The sequence below is a fragment of the Podarcis erhardii genome, assembly GCF_964252035.2.
Source record: "Podarcis erhardii genome assembly, chromosome: 1".
Classification (NCBI taxonomy): Eukaryota; Metazoa; Chordata; class Lepidosauria; order Squamata; family Lacertidae; genus Podarcis; species Podarcis erhardii.
Genome location: NC_138497.1, coordinates 20,585,504 through 20,606,426, shown reverse-complemented (window position 1 = coordinate 20,606,426; position 20,923 = coordinate 20,585,504). Strand labels below are relative to the sequence as shown.

General features: G+C 44.8%; 1 protein-coding gene across 1 annotated transcript in view; it reads left to right on the top strand.

The window, feature by feature from the left end:
- The first annotated feature begins 15,897 nt into the window (after positions 1-15,897).
- The window catches only part of LOC309344710 (uncharacterized protein C14orf132), a 42,605-nt gene continuing 37,579 nt past the window's right edge, over positions 15,898-20,923 (top strand). The window contains exon 1 of the mRNA XM_081867342.1: positions 15,898-16,362. Within this exon, the coding sequence (XP_081723468.1) occupies positions 16,336-16,362 (27 nt within the window). The 5' untranslated portion in view covers positions 15,898-16,335. The remainder of the gene's footprint in view (positions 16,363-20,923) is intronic.

The following is a 20,923-nucleotide window of genomic DNA, read 5'->3' as shown; positions in this document are numbered from 1 at the left end:
ACTCAGGGCTGATTTCCTTAAGAATGGATAGGTTTGATCTTCTTGCAGTCCATGGGACTCTCAAGAGTCTCCTCCAGCACCATAATTCAAAAGCATCAATTCTTCGGCGATCAGCCTTCTTTATGGTCCAATGTAAATTTTGCCAAAACAGGGCTGCTGCATGTTAGGTCCCGTCAACTGTTAACTGCTACCAGCTGTCAGAAGCTGCTGTCCAAATTAAATCTGTGTTAACCATGAACATATCAGTGCAGGTTGTTAAATACTGTCAGAAGCTGCTGCCAGGTGTTTTGTTTTCTTGTTCCAGTATCGATGGCTACTGCATGCCAGCTGTCAAACACTGCAAAACGTTGAGCTATATAGTTGTCAATTGACAGTGCTGGATACTAAATTTTCAATTGCTGCTTACTGGCTATGCTAACAATGCGAGCATAAAGGTAAAGGTAAAGGTACCCCTGCCCATACGGGCCAGTCTTGACAGACTCTAGGGTTGTGCGCTCATCTCACTCTAGAAGCCGGGAGCCAGCGCTGTCCGCAGACACTTCCGGGTCACGTGGCCAGCGTGACGAAGCTGCTCTGGCGAACCGGCACCAGAGCAGCACATGGAAACGCCATTTACCTTCCCGCTATAAAGCGGTACCTATTTATCTACTTGCACTTAAGGGTGCTTTCGAACTGCTAGGTGGGCAGGAGCTGGGACCGAACGACGGGAGCTCACCCCGCCGCGGGGATTCGAACCGCCGACCATGTGATCGGCAAGTCCTAGGCACTGAGGTTTTACCCACAGCGCCACCCGCGTCCCTAACAATGCGAGCATATCTGCCACCAAAACTGGCAAAGTATCTTACAAACAACTTTTTTTCAAGAAAATGAATTGCAATTCCTCATTAAGTGTACATTAAGAATGGCCACCCAAAAAAGGTATTGCTGAGTTGGAAAACATTCAGAAAACCCTACACTGAAAGGTTACAGCATTTCAGGATTTTTTCTATGGAGCTGGTGAATGAGGGTGTGTGACAGAGGTGTATAAGCTTATGCATGGTTTGCAGAAAATGGATAACAACACTTTTTATCACTCTCTCACAATACTAGAACTCAGGGCTATCCAACAGTGGTGTAGCATGGTGGGTCACAGAGGTGGCTGCCCCAGGCAGAAAATTGTTAGGAGGAGCAAAATTTCAACACCTGGTGCTGCCTCAATATAGCTGCACACTTCCATTGAAAACAGCTTCTCCATACAAACCATGGAGTGACCTTGTTAACCTCCAGTTAACAACATTTTGGGATCTTTCCAGACAACAGAACGACTGTTCTTATCTTTGTAGCTGAGATCTCTTGGGCGATGTGGATGCGCATTCATATTATTTCCATTTCCCTCCCTCCCACGCACCCCTTCTGTGTGGCCCCGGGCACTGGCAACTCATGCTACACCACTGCTATCCAATGAAGGTGGCTGTTGGAAGATTCAGGGCAGACAAAATAAAGTACTTCTTCACACAGCACACAACTGAACTAGGGAATTTGGTCCCGCAGCTGGTAGTGGTGACCACCAACTTGCATGGCTTTAAAAACAAATTAGATAAATTCATGGATCTATTGATGGCTGCTGGCCACAATGACTATATTCTGCCTCTCCTGTCAGAGGCAGTATTCCTCTGAATGTCAGTTGCTGGCAATCACAAGTTTTCAGTTCAGATCCTGTTTGTAGGCTGCTCATAGACATCTAGTTGGCCACTCTGAGAACAGGACACTGGACTCCATGGCTTTTGGCCTGGTCTAGCAAGACTCTTCTTATGTAAGACAGCCTCTATATGGTGCCCTGTACATACATTACTAGCTGAGGTGAACATGGCTTGTAGCAGTACGGATGTGGCTCATCCTGCCAAAGGCTCTTGTCATCTGTCAAAGTGAATCCATCATCCCCTATAAAATATAAAGCACCTGTCAAACCAAACATGCCATGAACTAATCAATTCGAAGACATTGTTGTCATAATGAAACAAATTGCCTATCAAGTCAAGCGCTGGGGAGAATTCAAGGCACACGCAGCGGGGTCAGAATTCATTGATATGATAGATGTATTTATAAAAGCTTATCTGCATCATGGCTTTTAACTAGGCTTAAACTTAGCCTGTCCCGAAGCTGGAAAAGGTACCTGACGTGGTACTGGCATTGGAAGAAAAGTTCTTATTTTTCCCAAGTAAGCAATGGATCTTAATACAGAACTTGGTTATTCACAGGTGGATTTCTTTTATTTTTTACCCACCAAAGTTGTTTGCAGGCTAATGTGCCTCACTCACTCACTCACTCACTCACTCACCCAGCTTTACGCTCCTGATATGGCCAGGAACTGGTGTTCCTGTGATAAGAACATCAGGAAAGCCTGTTGGATCAGGCAAACACTGGTCCGGGAAGTGGATCATAGCCTGCCTACAAAGTGGCCAATGGCGGTCAGGCTGCAGTACTGGCTTTGCCCCAGAGTGGATCAGACTAGGTTGGCTTTGGGGTATATAAGCCCGGCCATCCTCCACCTCCTCTTTCAGCGGTCAATCATCCTGTTTGGTTGCAATCCAAATTCTCTTTGCACAGGACCGGGAGGGGGCAGTGACTGGGTAGGACAGAGATGTCCCTCCTCCCAGCCCTGCCAGCCTGCTCTCCCTTCTTTCAGTTCCCTATCGTATCCAGTTTTTAACCAGAGTAGAACAGGGCAGACCTTGAAATAGGGGCCACCATTAGGCAGAGTGGTTTAAGCAGCAAAATGCTACGTATTTATTCTTGCCTTTTAATTTTACCAGCAGGGGAGAAGTTGGTGTAGACGGGAATGGAGTCTGCCCATCCCTGGTCTAGACTATTGTGTGCCACACAACTGACAAAACCACCACTCATCAATAAAGCGACCCCAAGCTGTCAGTCTGGAGGAAGAAGCGAATGAGGTGGGGAGGCTGTTTGCAACACTCTTCCCTTGTAAACTCACCCAGAGTCCCAATAAATCCACTCTTCCAACCCCCTCCTGCTGTTTTATGTTTGCTTGGCGGAACTCATCCAGGAGGCAGGAATGCAATCCTCTTGTTCAGCTGTAAATCAGTTGTGCCCTACTCATTGGAGACTCTGTGAACAGGCATCTATCTTCTCGCTGCAAAACTAAACATTGCAGTACAACCGTGTGCCATGTAAGATTGTCGCCTGCTTCTCTGGGTTGCAAAGCATCCTCAGGAGGGAGGGATTTGCAGGAAGAAAGGGGCAGAAGGGGATCTGGTGTCCATTGCCATTCCTATTTCTCTCTGAAACATCCTCTGCCAGCTGCTTTTTCCTTCCAGACGTTTCATAGCTATGTGCATTTTGCAGTGTGGCTCTGGAATACCATGGAATGAAAAACGGCTTGGCGTTAAGGAGTTTCAGAGAGAAACTTCCTCCTCCCTCCCCACCTCTCTCTCCCTCCTCCACCTCCTCCCTTCCTCATTGAAAATAATCACTCCAAGGGTGTTTTTCAAGGGAAAAACAGCCAGTGGGCTTACATTACATGAAGCCCTTGCTGCACATGACTTGTCAAAGAGGCAAATGATACTAGGATTTTTTTAATCAGCATCACTGCAATATGCTTCCTTGTGTCATCTTTCACTTCAAGGCTAGGAACGGCATCTCAACCAATCTGCAGGGCACCATAATAACAGCTGATTCTGAGAAAAGAGGGAATCAGCTACCGTCGGGGAGAGAAATGAAACAAAATTGGTCTCGCAAGGTGCTAGATGCACATGAGAAAGTTGCTGTGATAATAATGGCTGGTGTTGGAGTTGTGGAATGATTCAGATCCCTTCTGCTGCCTTACCTTTTGCCTGTTGCTTTCAGGAGTCACCATGATGGCTATCCAAGTTGTAGTTCAGTGGTAGAACATCTGCTTTGCACCCAGAAGGTCCCAGTGTCTCCAGGTTGGAAAGTCTGGAAAGTCAGGTAAAGTACCTAGGGGTAAACATAACAGCAAAAAACCTGAGTCTATTCAAGGATAACTATGAAAAATGTTGGTCTGAAATTAAGAGAGACTTGGATAGTTGGACAAAATTGAAGCTTTCTTTGTTAGGCCGAATTGCTGCTATTAAGATGAATGTATTGCCAAAAATGCTGTTTTTGTTTCAAACATTACAGATTGTGGACAAAACGGAGTGCTTCCGGAAGTGGCAGAAAGATATATCTAAATTTGTCTGGCAGGGCAAAAAGCCCAGAATTAAGTTTAAGATATTAACAGATGCGAAAGAAAGAGGGGGCTTTGCCCTGCCAGACTTAAAGTTGTACTATGAAGCCGCAGCTTTTTGCTGGCTAAAAGACTGGCTACTTCTCGAAGACACTGACGTGTTGGACCTGGAAGGTTTTAACAATGCTTTTGGTTGGCATGCATATTTATGGTATGACAAAGTTAAGATCAATAAGGCCTTTAAGAACCATATTGTCAGGAAAGCAGTGTTTAATGTCTGGACAAAATATAAAGACTTATTGGAAAATAAAACTCCAAGGTGGCTTTCACCTCTGGAAGCCAAGGCCCGAAAAAGACCCAATATGGAGGCCAAATGGCCAAAATATTGGGAAATATTAGAGAAAGATGGAGACAATTGGAAATTGCAGAGTTTGGAGAAAATGAAGGATAAGGTGCGAGACTGGTTACATTATGCTCAGATTAAAGAAGTTTTTAAAAATGACAAAAAGTTAGGGTTCCAGGTGGAGAAATCGAAGTTAGAAACAGAATTGTTAGAACCAAAGACCAAGGTACTATCTAGAATGTATAACTTGCTGCTAAAATGGAATACACAAGACGAAATGGTTAAATCGGCTATGATAAAATGGGCACAGGACATTGGGCATAACATTATGTTTGAGGACTGGGAAAGGTTGTGGACCACTGGGCTGAACTTCACCGCATGTAATGCTCTGAAGGAAAATGTTATGAAAATGATATATAGATGGTACATGACCCCAGTTAAACTTGCCAAAATATACCATTCGTCTGATAATAAATGTTGGAAATGTAAAGAAAATGAAGGAACATTCTTTCACCTCTGGTGGACATGCCCTAAGGTGAAGGTCTTCTGGGAAATGATATATAATGAGCTGAAAAAGGTATTTAAGTATACCTTCACAAAGAAACCAGAGGCCTTTCTTCTGGGCATTGTCAGCCAGAAGGTGTTAAAGAAGGATCGAACATTTTTTATGTATGCAACAACGGCAGCAAGGATTCTCATCGCAAAAAACTGGAAAACCCAAGATCTACCCACACTGGAAGAGTGGCAGATGCAGCTGATGGACTATATGCAACTGGCCGAGATGACCGGCAGAATCCGTGATCTGGGAGAAGAGAAATTGGAGGAAGACTGGGAGAAATTCAAGATGTATCTACAAAAACATTGTAATTTGGTTGAATGTTAAGAAGGATGCTAGATTATAAAAAACTGGTCACCACTAAATTAGATCTAAATTTGATGATAAGTGAGACTAAAGAAAATATAAAATTTTTTGGAAGAAGTGCTAGATTATATTTGAATGAGTGGACATGAGATTGTAAACAAGTTGATAATTTGTTTGGAAAAAATTTTTAACGATGTAAATGGGAGCGGGAGACGTGAGGGAGTCCAAAGAAGTGTTGAAATTGTTGTAAAAGAAGTAAGATTGTTTATTATGTGCATTTATATTTAAAAACCTTAATAAATATTTATATAAAAAAAAAAGGAAAGTCTGGAAAGTCACTGCCAGTAGATGTAGACAGTACTGAGTGAGATAGGCCAATGGTCAGACTGTATATGGCATTTATTGACCTGACTAAGGCTTTCGACACTGTAAATTGTAATGCCCTGTGGACTGTGCTTCTGAAAATTGGCTGCCCAGATAAATTTGTAAACATCATTTGGCTCCTCCATGATAATACGACAGCAACAGTATGCTGATGACAATGTAGTGTGCGCACACTCAGAGGATGACCTCCAAAAGCTTGGCCTATCACTCAATATCCAAAAAACCAAAGTGCTGCACCAACAAGTACAAAATAACCCCTCTGCAGCACCACAAATCCAACTCAATGATGTAACGTTGGAAAATGTTGATCACTTCTCCTACCTAGGCAGTTATCTTTCCACAAGGGCCAACATTGATGCCGAAATCCAGCATCGCCTGAGCTCTGTGAGTGTGGCTTTCTCCTGATTGAAGTGCAGAGTGTTTGAGGACCGGGACATTCACAGGGAAACCAAAATGCTTGTTTACAAAGCTATTGTACTACCAACCTTACTATATGCTTGTGAAACATGTACCACTTATAAACGCCATCTCCAACTCCTCGAAAGATTCCATCAACGGTGTCTCCAAAAATTTTTACTCATCACTTGGGAAGACAGGCAAACTAATATCAGTGTACTGGAAGAAGCAAAGATCACCAGTGTTGAAGCAATGATTCTTCAACATCAACCTTGTTGGACTGGTCATGTTGTGCGGATGCCTGATGATTGTCTTCCAAAGCAACTACTCTATTCTGAACTTAAAAATGGAAAGCGTAATACTGATGGTCAGCAAAAGAGGTTTAAAGACTGTCTCAAGGCAAATCTAAAAAAAAAAAAAAAAAAAGTAGTATAAACACTGGCAACTGGGAAACACTGGCCTGCGAGTGCTGCAGTTGGAGAATAGCCTTTACCAAAGGTGTCATGGGATTTGAAGACACTCAAACTCAGGACACAAGGGACAAACATGCTAAAAGGAAGGCACGCTTGGCAAATCCACACCGTGATCAACTCCCGCCCGGAAACCAATGTCCCCACTGTGGAAGGACGTGTGGATCCAGAATTGGCCTCCACAGTCACTTACGGACTCATTGTTAAAACCATGTTTATGGAAGACAATCTTACTTGGCTACAAGTGATCGCCAAAGAAGAAGACTTCTGTTAGGAAGCCTGTCATTTGCAGAAGGTGGTATCAGCTTCTCCAAGAAAACATCTGGAGCAATGGACTCTGATCCAGGCTCAGGAACGCAATACCTTATGGGCCGCCTCTTTCCATATCAACCTACCTGGACCCTGAAATCATCTTCTAAGGCCCTTCTTTGTGTGCCTCCTCCTTGAGAGGTCTGGAGTGTAGCAATGCAAGAACAGGCCTTCTATGCAGTGGCTCCCCATCTATGGAATGCTCTCCCCAAAGAAGTTCGCCAGGCACCTTCATTATACACCTTTAGGCATCAGGCAAAAATGTTCCTTTTTAACCAGGCCTTTGGTTGACCTGATCAACATCCTATGCCCTTTTAAAATGTGGCTTTTTGGGGGAGGTATTATTGAGTTATTGTTTTTATTTTTATTTTATTTATTGTGATCTTTTTTGTGAACTGCCCTGAGACCTCTGTGCATAGGGCGGTATATAAATTCAATAAATAAATAATAATCCAGAGCCCTAAAAATGCCAGTGTTCTGGATGGCGGTTTGCAGTGCACATCCTTAAGTCTGAATTGCCCACAGACCCAGGACAAGGATTAAATATCCTTTTGATGGTGCTGTATTGGGAAACAGTTCTTGCTGATCTCTGTAAATCACCCAGAGAGCCATCTGTAGATCTCCATTGACCTTCTACTTATCTCTGGTATAGGTGAGGCCATAAAACTGGGTCAGGCTACGCAAAGAGTTTCATTAACTCCAGGGTTCCAATTAAGCTAATTTATTTAGGAACAAATGAGAAAATCGATTCCGAAATGGGGGGGGGGGGATAAAACAAAACACAAGAGTTAACTAGCTAACCTTTATATGTGAGCCAAAAATAGAACAGTGTGCATTTCAAAAGAGCTAACAAGCAGCAGGGTCTGGGTGTCTACGGGCAAAGAGTCAGGCCTCTTGACCAATCCCAAGAAGAGCCAGGAGAGGTGGGCACTGGAATTCCAATGGTCCAATCAAATAGCTCCAAATGGCCATGGTCTTTGGTACGTCCTGCACATTCCTTTAGATAACAATTTGCTGAGTCATGCCAAGGCCTTCCGCTGATACAGATTGTGGTGCCTACAGATGCCTGGGCAGGCCTATGCATAGTTTTAGCTCAGAGGCTTGCTATAGGAAAGAGGGAGGGACCACTGGTTCATCACAAAGGCCAGATGTCGAGATGAGTTGGGGCCTTTCTTGTAGGGCAAGGCTGGAGAATCTTTTCCAGCCTGAGTGAAGCATTCCTTCCAAGGGGAACCTTCCAGTGGGGCTCTGTATTCCAGTATGGAGGGGTAACAGATACAAAGCCGTCAACGTTTCCCCTTTTTAAAGGGAAATTCCCTTATTCCGAATAGGATGCCTCGCAAGAAAAGGGAAAAGTTGACAGCTATAAACAGATATGCTTCTTACCTCTGTAAAAAAAGTAAAGGACCCCTGACCGTTAAGTCCAGTTGCAAACGACTCTGGGGTTGCGGCAATCATCTCGCTTTAGTGGCCGAGGGAGCCAGCGTTTGTCCACAGACAGTTTTTCCGGGTCATGTGGCCAGCATGACTAAGCCACTTCTGGCGAAACCAAAGCAGCGCCGTATACCTTCCCGCTGGAGTGGTACCTATTTATCTACTTGCACTTTGATGTGCTTTCGGACTGCTAGGTGGACAGGGGCAGGGACCAAGGAACGGGAGCTCAACCCGTGGCAGAGATTCTTACTTCTGTACAGTAGACTAAATTCCAGCTGTGCAAAAGCCAGAGGTTTGCACAAATACACAAACCCTTCCATCCTGGCACTATTGCAGTTCAAGGACACATAACAGCCAGCCAAAAATATTTTGAATGGGCTGCAGAGCAGGACCAGTGAGAGGTGTGGACTGGGAAAGGGAGTGTTGCCTAGTCAGAGCCCCAAGGGCAGACAGGGAACCGGGGGGGGGGGGGCTGCATTTGGCCACCAGGCCTGAGGTTCCCAACCTTTGGCCTAGTGGACCCTACTACAAGTTCCCTACCCCACCAAGATTCAGGTGGACCTTGCCTTACAGGAGCTCTGCCATTTTGAAAATACTAGTTTCCTTTGTCAGGCTTTTAAGCAAGAATATACGTACAGTGGTACCTTGGGTTAAGTACTTAATTCGTTCCGGAGGTCTATTCTTAACCTGAAACTGTTCTTAACCTGAAGCACCACTTTAGCTAATGGGGCCTCCCGCTGCCACCGCTCCGCCGGAGCACGATTTCTGTTCTCATCCTGAAGCAAAGTTCTTAACCCGAGGTACTATTTCTGGGTTAGCGGAGTCTGTAACCTGAAGCATATGTAACCTGAAGCATATGTAACCTGAGGTACCACTGTATTTCATCTTCCCGGGGTCCTTTTTTGCTGTTTGAGGCAAGATCTCTGCCGTGTTCTCCCTTTTATTCTTATATGATTTTTCCCCAGCTTAAATTTTGTGTTTACTGTGCTCTTATCTTGCAATCCCCCTGGAAAGTCCTTTTGATGGAAAAGGTGGCACTGAAAGCAGATGAACAAAAGAGAAGGGGCAAAGAGCACCAGCTTCTTCTCTCTGCATTTTCACTTCACAGATCATGCAACAATGTTCTGGTGCGTTTCCCCCCATTGTTCCCCTAAAATACCTGTGCAGGCACATTTCTGTCACATTACGCGGGTGGGCGGCTGGGAATTCCATCAAATTACCGATTATTTATTCAGGTCCCTAAGTGGTGCTGAAGGATGAATGAAAAATGTAAAGAGTTCCTTAAGTGCATTTTCTTCTGGCAATTCAATCCAATCAGGCTCTGGTATTAAAAATTCAGCATCTCTCGTCTGCTTTCTGTTGTAAGGAAACAACGGGGGGGGGGGGGCAGTTTGGCAGACATTCTGCACTCTGTCTCCAGGCAGGGCTCCTCACATCCATTTGGACGGGGCTCACCAAAGGCAGCAAACCTCCAGATGCTTCGCTTGGGTGAATCCCATGGGGCTCCCTAGTGCAAAGCACAGAACACAATAAAAATGGGATGGTGTTCATGTAGGGACAGTGTTTAATTGACAACACTGTACATGAATTCAAAGGTTACCACTCAGGATACAGATTTATTTTGTGTTAAGTGTGATGGGTATTCAGCTAGGTTTTACTCAGAGAATAGGCCCACTGAAATTAATGAACATGGCTAAGTTGGGGCCATTCGTTTTGTTAAAAGAATCCTAAGGTCTCAAATATAAATTAAATGTTCATAAATGCACAAGACGAACACATGCGTGAGTATATAAACCGCACGTCTGAAATAGTACAGGAGAGCAATCCTGACTCTCCCAAATTGACCTCAAATATTTCTCTGCAAGGAGAAAGGAAATGGGAACCCCCCCCCCCCTGTCTTTGCTTACAGATCCTGTTTAAAGGATGTATTTGTGTATGAATAGGGTGAGCTTGTGACCTGGATTCAGGAACTAAACTATTAACCATCACAAAAGAATGGCCAGGCTGCCCAGGTAAAGCAATCAGTGACTATTATCAAGTATCCTGGCAAGCAGGATTTCTGTTGTAGACCACCTCCTTCAGTAATGTATGTATGATGTTTCAGGGGGGTGGTCTTGGGCTACAGGGTGTTGTTGTTGTTTAGTTGTTTTATCGTGTTTGACTCTTCGTGACCCCATGGACCAGAGCATGCCAGGCACTCCTGTCTTCCACTGTCTCCCGCAGTTTAGTCAAACTCATGTTGGTAGCTTCCTGTCACTCCTGTCACAAAGGAGCCTCTACTGAGGCAAGATGGACACAGAGGAAGCCTCTCTGTGGAGAAGGACATGGAGATGCCAGCAGTAGCCTGAACAAACCTCGCTGGCCCTGCCCACTTGTAGAAGCACACATTTACTTGCCCAGAGCAGGAATGCTTGCCATTTGCTATGTTAAGTCTTGTGTCTGCCCCACTCTTCAAAAGGAAGAGGCAGGGGGATGTGGAGTCTGTTGGATCAACATCTCAGCTTGCAATTAGCCATGCGATTCACCCGCTGCACGTGTAAACCTTGTCTTGTCTATATATATATATCACCCAGATCTATACATTTATTAAACACTAGCAGAAATAGAAATCCGAGTTTGAGTTCTTCTGGCAGCAAGGGCCAGGACACACTCTGTATAGCCTACCTTTCAACCAACAAGTATTGCCAGGATAATAATAATAATAATAATAATAATAATAATAATAATTTTATTATTTGTATGCTGCCCATCTGACTGGGTTGCCCCAGCTACTCTGGGTAGCTCCCAACAGAATATTAAAAACACGATAAAACATCAAACATTAAAAACTTCTCTAAACAGAGCTGCCTTCAGATGTCTTCAAAAAGTCTAACAGTTGTTTATTACCTTGACAACTGATGTGAGGGCGTTTCATGGGGCAGTTGTGACTTCTGAGAAGGCCCTCTGCCTTTGCCCTATTGAAAGATTAAAGAGGGGTACAGACAAAAATGGTCCTAGCTATGATGGGGACTAAGGCACTAGCAGAAGAGACTTGAAAAAAAGTTAGACAAATACATGAAGCATGTGAAGGTGTGAGGGAGGAAACTGAGGACTGGTGGTTCCCCTGTTTTCTGGGTCTGCCCCACTACCAGACCTTCACTTCTCTAGTCCAGAGGCAGAATACAATTGTGGGTGGATGGTTCTCTCCATCTTGTGAGATTAAAAACAGGGAACTTTGCTAACTGGGCCATGAGTCCCATCCAGCAAGCTAATCCTTGCATTCCAAATGTTTGTATTGTTTAAAAGAGGTCTAAGAAAGGAGAACTTTGAATTGCTTTGGAGACTAGAACACGACATACAGTAAACGCAAACACACATAAATACGAGCACATTTTTTAAAAATCCTCTTTGGAAGCCAGACTCAATTGTCAAATTTCGTTAGATCTGCTTTATGAAGCAAAAGCAGAGCTTATGCACACATTCAGTGCAACAAAGGATTTCCTACTATGCCGCAGGAAATCTGACAAACCCAACGATTCACTAATTGACGTATGTTCCAGTGCTCTGAGCGGGGAGGGGGGGATGACAAAACCCTGTCCTCCCCCTTTTGAAGTAAACAGCTTTAAAGCAAATATTCACGAAGCACTCTAATAACCCATAGTCTGTCTTTGAGTGAGTGATGCATAGATGTCTATGAGAAGGTTCAGTTACTCCCCGGTAAGCATGTATAAGATAGCATGTATAAGATATTGCAGCCTGCATTTGGCTTCCCAGGTGATGTCGAGTTACGTATTGCATAATTTGTCCAATGCACTAAGTCAGCCTTTGCCAACCTGGTGTCCCCTGTTGTCTGGTGGCGATGGGAGTTGTAATCTAAGCTGCCCAGAGGTCACCTGGTTGATGAAGGCTCTTCTAAGGCATGGGGATATTTTATTTGTTTGTTTCTTTATTTAGGAGAATTAATTAGAGAATCCCTTATGAGGAAAGTGTTAAGTTGTGGGTGAACATATCAGACGACACAGCAATTCTTCGGACAGCTCTTGTTTATTCACAGGCCAGAACAGAACTGAACTTAAGGGTTCAGCCAGCCTGCTTATATAGAGCTCCACTACAACGCAACAGTAACAACTTTCTGTAACTATCCAAACACTGAACGTCACTTTCAATTCCTTATTTGCATATGTGGACCTGAGTGAAAACTATCTACAGTATCCTCCTGCTGGCCCAGGGTGAGAACTTCAGTACATAACAGAAACTTTGCAGCACAAGGGGACAAGATCGAAGTTTTATAAAATTATTCATGGCCTGGAAAAAGTGGATAGAGAAAAAGATTTCTGCACTGCTACAACACCTGAGCCTTTAGTGACAAAGCTGCATCTAGGAGCACTGCTAAATCACGTACCTGCTCCTTCCAAGGTAGGGCACCCAAATCCAGACAGGCAACTGATCTATTTCTCAGGCATGAGAGCCACTCACCCACAGAGTCCTCCCCCTTCCTAGGCTTCATACTGAATTTCTCCCCTCGTCCAGCTCACTGCAGCAACGAGGCAGTGCACTGGTCCAGGGCCACAAAACTACAAACAATAGGAGTCCCCACATAGGGTAACACAAACAGCAACATGACCTGGAACTTTGTGAAAACTTAAAATGTACATACTGTATATTGAAGTCTCATGGTTGCAATGTACTTTACAGACAATGAATAAACCTACCAATAGTATGGAGTGCTGGTAAGGGTTGCTTTTGACATTATTATTATTATTATTATTATTATTATTATTATTTATATACCGCCCTATACCCGCAGGTCTCAGGGCGGTTTACAGAATAAAATCAAAATATAAAACCACAAAATCCATAATCGAAATAAGAACAACAATCTAATAACACCTCCTCCCAACCCACATTTTAAAAAGGCATAGGATGTCAATCAAATCAACCAAAGGCCTGGTTTATTAGAGTGTGCATGTGCACAGGCACAAATATAGATGAGAGATGCTTCATGAGTCATAATGTCCTTTTTGCCCATGGCCCCATACTCCAAGTTACCTTGCCGCTTCAAATGCCATAAAGTGAACCCTATATCCATGTTCTCAATGCTGAGTAATAAACAAACCATAAATCTAGAAAAAGTGAAGTTGGGGAGAGTCAGCTAAATTACTTTCATTAGAGCAAATTTTATTAAAGTGTATTTTACCTATTTATGAAGCGCACAGAATGCTTTTTACCACAGTGTGGTCCACACCTCACAGCTTCCAATCAAACACAATAAAACCAGGACAATTAACGTTAACAATACAGCAGCACAGACTTGGCCTGAGAGAACAGATATGCTTTAACTAGGCAGAAGCAGCAGCAGCTTATCAAAGGTGTAGCCATCAATATTTTCCTAGGCAGGGAGGGGGGAAATTCCAGAGTTAGGGTCCTCTTAATGATTGCAGTCCGCCTTGCATCTTCCCGGACAGCAACATTTGCCAGTGGGATGAGAAGGGCTTGCTCTGCCAATCTCGAGAGTCCAGGTTAGCTGTAATTCAGATGCAAACCTCCATATCTTCACCGAGGTGTCCATACAAGTAGAAGAAGAAGAGAAGAGTTTGGATTTGATATCTCGCTTTATCACTACCCGAAAGAGTCTCAAAGCGGCTAACATTCTCCTTTCCCTTCCTCCCCCACAACAAACACTCTGTGAGGTGAGTGGGGCTGAGAGACTTCAGAGAAGTGTGACTAGCCCAAGGTCACCCAGCAGCTGCATGTGGTGGAGCGGGGACGCGAACCCGGTTCCCCAGATTACGAATCTACCGCTCTTAGCCACTACACCACACCGGCTCTCCAGTGTGGAGAGTAGGTCTGCTTAGTTAATGTAATCGTGGTCAAGTTTGTGTAAGTCCCAATTCCCTGGTGAAAATTCTTCTCATTCTGAGCTGCATTTAGAGATTCTGTGTAGTTGTAATAGAATTCCTCCTGCTATGAAGCAAACCACAGACAATGCGGTTTTCATAAAAAGCCGGTCTTCAGAAGCCCAATGTGTTCAACCATGGAGGCAGAGCGTAGTCTGAATGGCTAGTAGCTTTTGATATTCCCATCCTCCGTACACCCTCTTTTAATTCTCTTTTAAAGCCATCCAAGTTGGCGGTATATCACTGCCTCCTGCAAGAGTTCCATAGTTTAACGATGTGCCATGTGAGTAAATATTTTATCTGTCCCAATTCCTCCAGCCTCCAAGCTTCATTGGATGCCCATGAATTCTAGAGTTATACGAGAGGGAGACCCAATGAGCATATACAAGAAATTAAGGTTTCGCCCCAACATATACAACTTTACACTTTGCTATTACGCTGAACTGCACTTGCCAATTTACCACCCATTCACTCTGTCATCCTTTTGGTGCTCTCCAGGGACGCAGGTGGTGCTGTGGGTTAAACCACACAGCCTAGGACTTGCTGATCAGAAGGTCAGCAGTTCGAATCCCCACGACAGGGTGAGCTCCTGTTGCTCAGTCCCTGCTCCTGCCAACCTAGCAGTTCGAAAGCACATCAAAGTGCAAGATAAATAGGTACCGCTCTGGCGGGAAGGTAAACGGCGTTTCCGTGCGCTGCTCTGGTTCGCCAGAAGCGGCTTAGTCATGCTGGCCACGTGACCCGGAAGCTGTACGCCGGCTCCCTCGGCCAATAAAGCGAGATGAGCACCGCAACCCCAGAGTCGGCCACGACTGGACCTAATGGTCAGGGATCCCTTTACCTTTACCTTGTTTTCACCACCCTGAACCATTTAGTACAGGGCCACTCCTGATCATTGTGGGGTGAGGGGTGGGGACACTCCATTTCTACATCTCTCCCTGCAAAGAACTGTTCCTTTATCCTTACTCTACATAACCAAGTCCTGATACAGGAAGTCCTCTCCTCTTGAATCATAGAACTGTAGAGTTGGAAGAGAGTTGGAGGATAATCTAATCCAGGTAAGTCCAACAGGTAGATCGTGATCTACCGGTAGATCACTGGACATCTGTGGTAGATCACCAGTTCCTCCCAAAGAAGCCTGCACCCCTTAAAACGAGGCTTTTCTCCTCCCCCAAAAAGCTCAGCAGATTACTGCCTGTTTTTAACTCTGTGAGTTGATCGCAGGGTCTTGGGAGCTGGCCACCCACCCTGGTTCCATTGCAGGAATACGGGGATCGAACCTGCAACCTTGTCATCATCAGCACCGCGCTCTAACCAACAGAGCTATTTCTTATTCCATAGCTGCGCAGTTTGCTCAGGAGTCTTTGGTGAGGCGCCTTGTAAAAAAAGAAAAAGATAGAAAGCCTTTTGAAAATCTAGTGAGTGCTTACGAACAACGGAGATGCTGTAAGGCTGGGAAAACAGAAGTGACCTGTTGAACGTCTGCCTGCCTCTCATATCATCCGGGCATTTTTTTTAAGGCACAGGAGACCTGCCAAGGGGGAACACACACACACACTCCATCTGCGTGTGCGTAATGTGTGTGTGTTTGGCATCGTAGCTGGGGACTCAGGCGGTTGGCTGGCTTAGCAATTTCCTTCGCACGAGGCAGAAGCCGGAGCAGGAGGCGGAGAGGGGAGAGCCTGTCCCCCTTTGTCTGCTGCTGCTGCTGCGACTGAGCGTCCCGGGAAAGGGGGCGTGGCCAGGCAGCAGCGAAGGCGGCTCCTCGCGCGGACTAGTTGCTTGTGGAGACTCCAGCTGGCGCCGCCGCCGCCGCCACAGCCAGCATCGGGGCGGACCATGTTCCGAGGAAGCTGGGGACAGCCAGGCAGCCGCGCGGGCTCCGCCACCCCAGGGAGCTGGAACTGGTAACGCGCCCCAAGCTGCTGCTGGGGGAGGCCCCTCCCCAGCCCCCCAGAGACGAAGCCACGCCGGGGGGCAGCAGCAACCTCAGCACCAGCTTCACCGCCAGCTCGGCGAGGAGCACCAACAACAACAGCGCCAGCAGCAGCAGCAGCACCTCGGGATCCAGCAGCACCATGGATCTCTCCTTTATGGCTGCGCAGGTAAATGGCGAGAGGCGGCGTCCCGACCCCACCTCGTCGAGGGTCCGCTGAGCCTTCGAACCGCCCCTCTCCGCGCCCCCCGAATATTGGGAGGGGGTGGTTTGCAACAGCGGACACCCCCCCCCCAAGATGCGTGGGTCATCCGTCTCTGACATCCATAGCCGTCGTGATGAATGAAAGGGGATTTTGCGTAAAGCGCTTAGGATTCCAGCAGAACCGCTTTGAGGTTCTGGGCGACTAAGCGGGATACAAGTCCCGTCGAGTGAAAACAGTGAAATGAATGGAGGAGGCTTTGGATAGAGGGGCGACATCGAAGCCGCCCCTCGCTAGGAAAGGGTGTTGCGGTTGCACAGGTTTCTGGGTGGATGCTTTGAGATGCACTGACCCCCCCTTCCTTTTCTATTTTTAGGCGAGGAACAGGAGGAGGGGAGTGGGGAAGCCTCTCTCTCCCTCCCTCCCTCTCCCTCTCCCCCTTTGTTACTTTCCAGTAACAAGAGGTTTTAGGGCTTAGTGAAATAACCCCGAAAAGAGCGTGGGGGGAGGAATAAAGAGGTTTGTGCAAGATTTTTGTTTTCCCCTTTATTTTGAATGCAACAAGCCAATTTCCCCCTGAAGGAGATGAAGGGATGCGTCTGCCTTGCAGCAGCAAATAATAGAATTCTCCAACTGCACTGATTTCTTTCATTTGCTTAAGACGTTTCTGTCCCACTTAATAATTTGCATTTCTAATAATAATAATGTATTACCCGTCCGTCACCCTAAGGTCCCAGGGTGTATGCAAAATTCAGTATGCTTGGAAACCTGTTAACTGTGGGATAATTAGATTTGGTGGTGTGTAGCATGAGTAAGTACACTTCCCTGTGGGGATAGAGCAGATGGGTAGGAATAATTTTCAAAATCCACTCCCCCCCCAATACTTCTATGTATATATAATGTAACAGCACTATCCTCTATGTTTACTCAGAATAAGCCCCACTAAGTTCAATGGGATTTACTCCCCATTATATAGATATAAGATTGGAGCTTTACCTGTGCATGTCTACTGAAAAATAAGCCCCACTGTCCTGCTCTGGGCCTGATCCATTCATCTTTCCATCCTCCCTGTCTTGACCTACCCATCCAGCACAGCAATGCTGACTATGGCTGATGGGATTTGTAGTCCAAAACATCTGGGAAGTATCAGGTTAGCAAAGTTCGATCTACTGTTAGATTTCTGGCTTGCAGTAGATAACCAAGGATTTCCAACACACAGTTGTTTAACAATAGCAGCAGCAGCAGCAACAACAACAACAACAACAACAACACACACACACACACACAGAGAGAGAGAGAGAGAGAGAGAGAGTGAGTGAGTTAGCTGCTGATATGAGTGGGGGACAAGGACTTAAGGGAAAACAAGTGCAGTTTTGTATGCAAAGATTGAGAACTGAGTTCCTAGACATGCATACCACAGGTGCTCTGTTCCTTAATTCTAAGGGTGTATTCACCCCTTTCCTAAACCACTATTTTCACAGAATCATAGATATGTATTCTGGACTGGACTGGACTGGACTGGACTCGGATCCAGCTGGCAGACTTCAGTATTCTAGGGTAAAAATAAGTCGATTTTGCAAGCTTGATGCCTTATGGCAAAAGGTTTAGTAGAGCCTCAATGAAGGATTAAAGTTTAATTTCCTATATGGAAGAGTTGAAGGGAGGAAGCTCCTGCTGATTCTTATCTCCCCAGCTGGTTTCTTGACTGACCTCATATAGTGTCACTGAAGTCGGTCATAGGATGATCAGTATTAGGAACTGAGATATGAAAGCTAGGAGCTAAATGGCACCTTAAACCTAGGTTATGGGCACAACAACGGAATGTCTCGGCACACTTTTTTAATAACAAGAATACAAAGCTGAAAATGAATGAAATGCAGCTAAAATAATATGTTCATTTTTCACATGGTTTAGTCTTTCCCCTGCCCACCCCACTAACATTCTTAAGAGGGTCTCTTCTCCAGTCTTCAGAGAGTATCCGGAAGTGGGGAGGCAGAAAAAGGTCCTCTTTTCCTTCCACTCTGCAGTTTTAAATCTGAAATCTTAGGCACAGAGCTCAGAAACTGCTCGCGCTAATGAAATTCCTCGTCGCAAAATGCTCCTAGAACATTGGGAGTTTCAAACACTGAGGACAATAGATCTGGTGTAATCCTACTGTTCTTGTAAAAAAAAAAGAAGAAGAAGAAGAAAAGCAATCTTTTGGCATGACCAACCAAGAAATCCTCTTGCACAGTCCTAGTGAAATGAACAAGAGGCGCATGAGAACATGGGTGCGTTTTTGCGTGGTTCCCATAAATTGAAATGGACTGTGTGTAGGTGTATATCTTAGAAAGGTGTATATCTTAGAGTGCTCATTGTTTGGAAAGGTTGTGTAGGTACCCAGAGTATGTTTTGAAAAGTTTTCTGTCTTTCCCATAAGGGCAGCTGAAGTTAGAAATCTCAGTAATAAACAGCACCTCCAGTTGTCATTGATCATTACTGGCACGCTTTCTCTCCCTTTTTCTCAAACATGGCATCTTAACAGTAGCTTTAGGAGCACAGCCAGTATATTCTTGCCTGCTGGTTACTATCTAGCTGTCTGGCCCATTCATACTTATTGCAAAGCTTCGAGCTTATGTCAGGTGATTTCACGTTAAATTGAATTAGGCTGCATTAAGGAGAGATGAAATATTTGTCTGCTGGTAATTCTGACAGGCTTCCCTGCCGCCCACCTGACATAAATGCCTGTCTCTTCTCTCGGGAAGGGAAGAAGACCAGTTGCAAAATGGCTCTCCAGTTACTCAGTTACATTTTGCATGATGTATTTTGGTAATAGGGAGAGCCAAAATAACGTGGTTGTTTTACACCATAGCTCAGTAGCTTTGCATTCAGAAGGTCCTAAGTTCTGCTCTTGGCATTTGTAGGTAGGGCTGAGAGAGAACCTTGCCTAAAACCTGACTTAGTACAGTGGTACCTCAGGTTACAGACGCTTCAGGTTACAGATGCTTCAGGTTACAGACCCAGAAATAGTACCTCGGGTTAAGAACTTTGCTTCAGGATGAGAACAGAAATTGTGCGGCGGCAGCAGCAGGAGGCCCCATTAGGTAAAGTGGTACCTCAGGTTAAGAACAGTTTCAGGTTAAGAACGGACCTCCAGAACGAATTAAGTTCTTAACCCGAGGTACCACTGTATATAAGACATCTTAGAATTGCAGAATTGTAGAGTTGGAAGGGATCACAAGGATCATCTAATCCAACCTCCTGCAGTGCAGGAATAATAATTTTCTTATTTTTATACTGCCCATCTGACTGGTTTTTCCCCAGCCACTCTGGGCGGCTACCAACAAAAGCATAATAAAACATCAACTATTAAAAACTTCCCTGTACAGGGCTGCCTTCAGATGTCTTTGAAAAGTCAAATAGTTGTTTATTTCCTTGACATCTGATGGGAGGGCGTTCCACAGGGCGGGCGCCACTGCCAAGAAGGCCCACTACCTGGTTCCCTGTAACCTCACTTCTCACATTGAGGAAACCAGTTTCTAGGTATCTTACATTGTATTTAGTTTATGTATTGGATTGTATATTTATCATACCCTCTCTTTGTTCTACATGTGCACTGCTCTGATACAAACATGAAATGGTTCCCTACTATAAGAACTGCTTGCAATATTTATGAAAATGTGTGGAATTTTTGCCCAACAAGTGGCCTATATTTATGATAAAAAAAAATCGGTTAAAAAAAATCTATAGAGGGAAGAATGCAAACTGCAGTGTTTGGGGGCAAGAATGAACTTCCCTCAGTCCTGATTTGCTTGCATTTTTCAGAGCAAGAGTCAAACCCCGCTTCCCATTCACAATTCACAAGCCTACTGAATTGATGTAACTGAAGCAGAGGTCAATATAGCTTGCTCTCATAAGGTCTACTATCTCCTTGAATTGCTTTTGCAGGAACACAGGTGGGACCTGCAACAAAAGGTTGCAGCATGGAGTGTTCCTCCTATAGATTTCTCAATTCCATTACAACCCCTGTCTTTGAGTTAACCATGAATTTCCCCACAGTTGATCAAACAAACCATGGCATGCTTCTCTAAAGTTTAGTTTGTTTCCCAGCTATTCTTGTCTTGTGCCTTTGTTGCTTGGTGAGAGAATGGGAAGGGGAGCCACTGGAATAATTTCCTATTTCCAGGGAGCTGTTTTGCTTCCATAATCATAGAACCATAGAGTTGTAGTGTTGGAAGTGTGGGAATGTTGAGGAAGGTAGGAGAGGATATATTGATTAAATATTATCCCTCTTCACTCACGCTAGTGAGCAAGCAGCAGAGAACATTCCCTTGCAGATTGCTGGAAGCAAGTTGATGGATTCATTACAATCATTTAAATTAAGCAATCCAGTCTGGATTGTTCCTGGTAAGTTTCCCCTTTATTTCCCTCTTAAAATGATAATAACACGACAGTCTTCTTTAAAAGTAAGAGTAAAGTTTACTTACCTTCAGTTCACAGCAGTAATCTGAAGTCAGGCTTTACCTTGTGGTTACAGTTACATTGTAGA